The sequence below is a fragment of the Apaloderma vittatum genome, unplaced genomic scaffold, assembly GCF_000703405.1.
Source record: "Apaloderma vittatum isolate BGI_N311 unplaced genomic scaffold, ASM70340v1 scaffold12209, whole genome shotgun sequence".
Lineage (NCBI taxonomy): Eukaryota > Metazoa > Chordata > Aves > Trogoniformes > Trogonidae > Apaloderma > Apaloderma vittatum.
In genome coordinates this window covers 27282-35533 of record NW_009733595.1, presented here as the reverse complement: position 1 = coordinate 35533, position 8252 = coordinate 27282, and the positions used below count along the sequence as shown (strand labels likewise).

Here is an 8252-nt window from a genome sequence, read left to right as displayed (position 1 = left end):
TCCTAAGGCATTTCGAAAATTAGTAACCTGCATTTCACATGTAACAAAAAAAATAACTCAAAAGTGACCTGGTACTTCCTTCAAAGGCCATAAATGTGAAACCACTGATTCTACAGAAAATGGTTCTGAGAGATTCACAGGCCACAGTGCTGTGGTAGCTCAGAAGAGTCAGCGTTCCTTGTCGAGTAACCCTGATTTTGTTTTCCATTCCATGAGGAAAGCCATTCGTGGAGAAGTGGTGGATATACCTGTACTGACCACAGCTAGGCTCTGGGAACTGTCTGCTTTTCTATCTTTTTTTGAAAGATACTACATACAGAGAAAGGAATTTGATTTCCAGTTAGAAAGACAGGACAGAAGTTAAAATGTTAAATATCATTGCAACATTATGTCACTTCACATATTAAGAAATACCAACAAAACTTTACATAAAATTAACAAAAATGTTTATTGAAAAAATTTTACAAGTATTCTGTGAATAACAACTAATTTAAGAACACTGCCTTTAACTCAAATTCAGCTTTTACTGCTACAATAAACAGTTACTCTTACTAACACAAGTTTAGTTTATATCAGAGGCTTAGGGTACTCAACTAGAAGCTTAGATGCTCTCTCACAGCTATTTAACTAACATGCTACTGTAAAATGGTATTTCTGCTCCTTCCAAGTGCTAATTTAGCAAGAGCGTATCATAACATTTTATGAAATAAACATATTTAGAAAATGAGTAAGAAAAATAATAGCTGCATCTCAAAGCATGTGTGCCTGATGAACATACACATGCTCTTGTAGCAACTGCAATAATGTATTCTCACAGCAAATGAAAGGAGAAGATGAAATGCTTTGTACTTAAGAAACTGAAAACATTTGTCAAGGCTAAGTAGGAAAAGAATTTAAAAGGAAGTCAAAGGTATTCAAAAGAATGTAAAAGGCTTTGTATTTTGTAAGGAAGAATGAAAACCTTTCACAGAAGGAGACTGTGATGATGATCTCTGATCCTGTCCAAATGCAAATGGAAAACTAAAATCATCTTTTCCATCTCCAAATGCAGAGGTCGATTCCGAGGAGAAGGGAAAGGCAAACGCATCCTCACCTTCTGATTTCCCAAAAAAGCTTCCTATATAAAATACATATTGTATTAATTATTGCACTGTATCTGACTGAAAGGATACTGCATTCAGCATAATACACTTCTATATTAATACTGCACTCCCAACATCCCGCTGAATGCCACCCTACTCCTGTGAGCTTACTTCTGCACTAGGAACGGTACTTCCAGGAGGGCATTACGGGAATCTATCTAGAATGAGGTGTGAAGTACTTGAGTGATTTAAACAAAATACTTTTGCTTAATACACTACACTAAGTGAATTATTTTGAATACAGAGATTTTCATAAACTGACATACTTTTGCAGACTTTTTCTTCTCTACACAACAATGCAACCAACCACCGAAATACTTGGAGAAACAAAGCTACAGACAGAAAAACACCTGAGTTCTATATTTAGTAACACAAAATTCACACACATTTCTCTACAACAGTTACATATGCATACAACCTTATATTCATCCACTTCAAAAATAGCTTTGCACTTGCAGAACCTCAAAAAAAAAAAGATTACAGTTCCCTTCAGAAAAGTGTTTCATTAAGTTTTATTCAACTGATACCATGAAAAATTTCCCTTTCATTTTGGTAAAGTCAGGATCTCACACAGATAGTGTAAACGTGCGTGGCTCACTTAGTATGAGCAGAAGAAACTGTTTAAGTCATTCCTCTCTCTCTCACTTGTGCTATTTTTACACTATCTCCTACGGTTTAAACTGATGGAATTCAGTTTACAATTGAGATTTCTTTAACCAAATGGAGACTTTATCTTCATTTAGTCAAGGGAGGGAAAAACCCTGTTGTAGTCCTCTTCCCAACACCAAGCTGGTAGTCTTAAGTTAAAAGTAGTAATTACCAAGTACTATAGCTTTTTACATTAAAAAACCCCAAACTTTTCCTTTTATCAGTGCAAAATCTTTGACATTTGCAGCTCCTCTCAGTTTGCTTTGAACCCACCTAATGCAGTCCCGATTTCTCTCTCTCATACCTCTTTTTTTTTTCATGACATCTCATACATTTGAAGCCAAACATAAAGGGCAAGATTTATGCTTAAAAACAAATGAACACAATAAACCACTGAACTACAATATCACAAGAGAACACCCTCTTAGACAACCAAAGGCACCTTGTTAAGCAGGATCATGAGCTTGTCAATCACACAGAATCACAGAACCGTTCTGGCTGGAAGAGACCTTCACGATCATCGAGTCCAACTTTTTCCTAGCCCTACCAACACCACTAAGCCATGTCCCTCAGCACAACGTCTACCCCTCTCTTAAACACCTCCAGGGACGCCAACTCAGCCACCTCCCTGGGCAGTCTGTTCCAAGGCCTGACAACCCTCTCAGTAAAGGAATTCTTTCTAATATCCAACCTGAACTTTCCCTGGTGCAATGTAAGGCCATTTCCCCTTGTCCTGTCACTTGCCACTAGCGAGAACAGACCAATCCCCACCTATGAGCTGATAAACACAAGTATACCTGAGTTTCAGACTTACCAATATCTTTTTGTGGAGACAGAGGGTTCAAGTTTCCCACAGAATAGTTTTCCTCTGTCTGAAATGCAAGCAGCCATTCAATTTAACAAATGACAAAGACAAAAGGTAAGCTCTAATGCTGATATGTCATAAGTTCATCCATTTTTATGATAAAGACACTGTGCGAGTGAATGTTACCAGCCTTGACAAAATCTGCATTTAAACTTACATATCAGTCCCCAAAGCTGCAAGGTCAACTCTTTGATAAAGTAATTTTCATGTTTTTTACTAACATCTGTAAAAACACTCCCTCCATTCTTTTGGAAAAAACAGACTAAGAACAGACTAAAATCTGAGGAGTCTTACTGCTGTTTTTTTCAAGCTGAAAAGATTTAAAATTATTTAATTCTGTGCTATTTTAGAAAACCTCTAAGCCACAACATAATTACTGGGTGCTGAGTAGGACCTGATCTTGCCAAAAAAAGTAGCAGAATAACCACACCACTCTTGAGAAGACTTCTTAGGCTAGATTTATAACAGATAATTAAGTCCTTTGAAACTCCCATTTAACTTCAGAGAATCCCACAGGACTGCTACAGGCTGGTAAATTCTTCCTTTTCCCACTGAGCAGGCACAAAATAATGTTGGTCCTGAAGCAGTAGGTGACTTAATCACAGAATTACAGAATGTCAGGGGTTGGAAGGGACCTCTAGAGATCATCTAGTCCAACCCCCCTGCCAGAGCAGGATCACCCAGAGTAGGTCACACAGGTGTCCAGGTGGGCTTTGAATGTCTCCACAGAAGGAGAAAATTCACAAACTACTCACCAGTGTCTTCTCTCCTACACTCAGCTGATGCTAGGAGATATCAACAACACAAACTTTAGCCTTCATCTAGCAAACTCAAGACTGAGCACACCCACTGAAATAGGAGATACCTGGGTTTAGATGCCTTATTTGCATAATGGGGTTTGAATCTTCACTGCCAGGAAGTGGCCCCTAACCACTGCACTATGCACAGTCCATCCTGAACACCCAATTATCTACTTAGTAGCCCAGAAGACTAAAAATTACTCTCTGAGCGCTGCAGTCAGGGATCCTGCAACGGGAAAAAAAGACCTGGATTCCAGTCACAGTTAGTTACCTACCTATTGGCTCCACTTAAGGATAGCTAACTCATATTTGCTTGTCACTATTCCTAACAGATAGTGCTTTCCTTGCTTTTCTCAGCATTCTGCATTGTGTGAAAAATGGAGGGGAAAAAAAAAAATTTTAACTACCTGATTCTTCACTTCAACAAGATGAAATCGCACAGGATAGGCACGTGATTTGTGAATTCTGCTAGGGCACCTACAGAAGCCTTTTTGTGAATCTCGTCACGTCTGTATTTGTACAAGATCCAATCTTGCCCATATAGGAAAAATTCATACTTGATCCTAAGTCATCACAGGGGACTTGCCAGGAAAGAAGATAAGCACTTCCAAAGGATACCAAATGTAAAATTAAGCAAGCTACTAAAAAAAAAATACTATTTGCCACAAAGACAACCAATCTGAAAAACCTCATTCACTGTCAATGCTGCTTCCTTAATATGTTTTGTTTAGGGAAAAATTAATATTCTCAAGTACTTATTTTTACCTCATCAGATGAATTTTCTGCCCCAAACACAGAAGAATCAAATAAATTAAAGCCAGGTGACTTCTGGGAGAAGTTCATGAGAGAAAAGAAAGCAGGAGATTTTGATGTTCCTTCTTCACAACCTACATTCTGAACGCTATAGACAGGAAGAAATTACATTAATAATTTTTAGAAGTAGTACAGTTTTTTTTTCTTTTTGTCACTTTTTTTAGATTCCCCTAGCTTCCACAAATAATTGCTTCCTGAAACACAGAATAGGTAACACAACTCTTTAAAGCAAAGTGAGGTGGCATTCTTACCAACTGCCTATGATTTTACACCAAAAAAAATCGCTGTTTAAAGATAGAAATTGATGTAACAAATATTACTGCAGGAAAATACAACAATTGTAACTAAGGCGCTAGAAAGAACCCGAGTCTCATATATTCCTAAGCAGAGTCACATCTTTCCAGCCTCAAGTGGAAATGATACTCTCAGAAGAAAATCTAATAAATTACCTAGCATGATGCAGAAAAAAATCCAATATTTTTCAAAGAGCTTCCTAGATAAGTCTTTCTATAGTATCTTTCAAAAACAACAGAAATGCTTATACAATAAATACCAATACAACTTTCTCAAAATCAAAATAAAAGCTGAAAACGTACAAGTCAAACAGAGGGGTTTTAGAGATTTGGGTTTTCTTCCCCTTTGAGTCAAGCGCTCCCACAAACTCAGGTGTTTCAGGTGCTCTTAAAAAATGTTCTGCACTTTCTTCTGCTGTGTCAGAATTATCTTCATTTGACTTGAAACATGTGTGTATGTCCTATTAAAAAGAAATATACAGTAATGTTTGTGTCATTTAAGATTTCCCAAAATATCATTAGTCCATTCACCTACAAAGATATTTGTTATATGTCTTAGGGTTAGTTAGTTATTTTTATTCTCATGAAAAATAAAAGGATTTTAATAAAATGCTCAAAGCGACATATTCACCATACTTACAACCGTAACCTTAATTTATCTAATTTAGGATGGACTTCTTGTGAATTATATATGAACTTTTCATCCAAAACAAACAAAGAAAGTTGTTAACTGACTGAAAACATCAGTTTTGAATAAAAGAACTATTTCACTCTAAAGTGTGTCTTACAGTCACACTGGAATCCTCTTGATACACCCTAGTGAAATAAAGAGCATCGCCGTGAGAATACACTTCAGTTGACTGAGGTACTTCCTTTCCCTCACAAAACGTTAAATGAGAATATACTTTGATCCTGTGGAGCTATTTCCACTGGATTCAGTGTTGTTTCAAAGACACGCTTCCCTGCCAGCTGACTGCAGGCACCAGCCTGTAGTGAGCCCAGCAGAAGATGAGGAGTATCTCAAATTTGATCCTGTGTACCCGTTTCAGCTGAGAGTTCGGAGCTTGTATGGTGCTGTATTTTGGATTTCCAGTGAAAACAACGTTGGTAACACAGAGGTGTTTTAGTTATTGGTGAACAGTGCTCACACAATGTCAAGTCCTTTTCTGCTTCTCATGCTGCTCCACCAGTGAGTACACTGGGGGTGCACAAGCAGCTGGGAGGGGACACAGCTGGGACAGGTGACCCCAGCTCACCAGAGGGGTATCCAGACCATGGGATGTTGTGCTTAGCAACAAAAGCTGTGGGAAAGCATTAGGAAGGGGGGATGTTCGGAGTTATGTGTCTTTCCAAGTAACCTTTACATGTGATGAAGCCCTACATTCCTGGAAATGGCTAAATATGTGCCTGGAGATGGGACCAGCGAATGAATTCCTTTTGCTAGTGGGCACAGGTTTTGCTATACCTATTAAACTGCCTTTATCTCAAGCCACAAGTTTTTTGCACTTTTACCCTTCTGATTCTCTCACCTACCGGACTGTGGGAGGAGGGAGCAAGTGGTTGTGCTGTGCTCAGCTGCTGCCTGGTGTTAAACCACATCTTGGCATCACTTTCGTGTGCAAGCTGTACATACAACTGGCTTAAATATTATGGTACAGTGAGACTGATCTCATATTCTGGCGAAGGTTTCTGGCAAAAGCAGTGCCAGCAGAGCCAGACTCTGTAGCCAGCACAATACCTATTTACTATAGTTCTGTGGGAGAAACGAGTTTCAAATGCAAACATTCTTTTAATTTTTTTTTAATTTTTCATTAGCTTACACTGATGAAATGACATGTATCAATTTATACAGAAGCTACGATGTGCATAGGGTAGTCATCCTAAATCGCCTGTTGTTAAGGTAGCATAAAAACCAACAGAACACTGACATGATCAAGAGCAATGACCATCGTATTATTAATCAGAAGGAACTGACTGGCTTCTCACCTCTTGGGTGCCTTATAATGAATCACTGTCAGTTTCTGAGACTTGACTCTTGCCAACAGATTAAAATATGTCACGATATTTTGACTATTGTAAATAAAATAATTAACTACAACACAAGAAATGCTTTGCTTACTTCAGGTACATATGAAGAATCTTTTGGCTCATCTGCTTCTTTACCATCGCACTTGCCCTTTTTGTTTGCTACGCAAAAAAGAAAGAGCTGCTTGTATTATAACAGCATTTTAAAAGGGTAAACAAAAAGTGCATTTTTTGAAAGAATCCTTGAGAAAGGCTTACTAACTTGGCATTGCTATTGGTAAGGAAGGGTTCTGACTGTAGTTTTCACAATAACCCACTCTGTGGCAATGGCCCTAGGAGTTACCTCTCATTCTGCCACTTACTATCGTTAAAGCAAGGCTGAGGCTGCTTCATGTGGTTTGGCACATTCTTCAAACCGAACCACTGTTCCCGAGAGTCCTACGTTTCACAGAATCGAATCACAGAAACATTTAGGTTGGAAAAGACCCTTGGGATCATCAAGTCCAACCTATAACCCTCCTCTACAGAGTCCACACCTAAACCATAACCCCCAAGACTACATCTAAATGACCTTTAAACACCTTCAGGGAAGGTGACTCAACCACCTCCCTGGGCAGCCTATTCCAGTGCCTGATTACTCCTTCTGTGAAAAATTTTTCCTAACGTCCAGCCTAAATCTACCCTGTTGCAGCTTGTGGCCACTCCCTCTAGTTCTGCTACCAATTCCCTGTGAGAAGAGACCAGCGGAGGACAGGAGAGAAGATCCCGCCCCCAGCCTCTCTACAATGTCCTTTCAGGTAGTTGTAGAGAGTGATGAGGTCTCCCCTCGGCCTCCTCTTCTTCAAACTAAACAGTCCCAGCTCCTTCAGTCGCTCTTCATAAGATTTATTTTCTAGGCCCTTCACCAGCTTTGTCGCCCTCCTCTGTCCTCGCTCCAGCACCTCGACATCCCTCTTGCACTGAGGTGCCCAAAACTGAACACAATACTCAAGGTGAGGCCTCCCCAGTACGAGTAATGGGGGACAACCCCCTCCCTACTCCTGCTGGTCACACTGTTTCTAATACATGCCAGGATGCCCATCGTCTTCTTGGCCACCTGGGCACACTGCTGGCTCATATTCAACCACTTGTCTATTAGAATCCCCAGGTCCTTTTCTGCCAGAAATCCGTAATCCGACTGCTGCCCTCTGAGAGAGCCAATACCAGCCAACAGAAATCAGGTGGAAACAATACAAAAAGCACATTCCTATGACATTGATGAGGTGTATCTTCAAGAACTGGGCAAAAGCCAGGATGAGAAATGAGAAGAATGTTATCAGCCTTTCTGCTCTGAACTTCAGACTGTGTAATGTTTCAGGCACTGTGGGTTAGGTTCTTTTGTTTCAGGATACATAATTAAGGTCTTATTTATTAAAAGAAAAGGCTATAATTTTTTACATGCTTCTATATTGGCAGTATAATTAGAAAAAAAAATTTAAAGCTCAATGTCTTGTGATGTCAAAAACTATAGGTGGAATTGTAACTACTCTCTTTTGTTTCTATAAGCATTCTGCATGCGTTTCTCAAGTTAATTTTCATCTTTAATAATTTTAATCTTAATCTTAATGCTTCCAGATTCCTAAATTACTGAATTTATTACACATCTTTTCTGTGCATTTTTGCATGC

At 39.0% G+C, this 8252-nt stretch overlaps 1 protein-coding gene across 1 annotated transcript in view; it reads right to left on the bottom strand.

The window, feature by feature from the left end:
* Positions 1 to 676: 676 nt before the first annotated feature.
* The window catches only part of LOC104278857 (chromosome unknown open reading frame, human C14orf39), a 31708-nt gene continuing 24132 nt past the window's right edge, over positions 677 to 8252 (bottom strand). Inside the window, exons 13-18 of the mRNA XM_009875962.1 lie at positions 7652 to 7771; positions 6681 to 6748; positions 4865 to 5022; positions 4221 to 4356; positions 2605 to 2662; positions 677 to 1117 (exon numbers count right to left, since the gene is read on the bottom strand). Coding sequence (XP_009874264.1) covers positions 915 to 1117; positions 2605 to 2662; positions 4221 to 4356; positions 4865 to 5022; positions 6681 to 6748; positions 7652 to 7771 — 743 coding nt within the window. The 3' untranslated portion in view covers positions 677 to 914. The remainder of the gene's footprint in view (positions 1118 to 2604; positions 2663 to 4220; positions 4357 to 4864; positions 5023 to 6680; positions 6749 to 7651; positions 7772 to 8252) is intronic.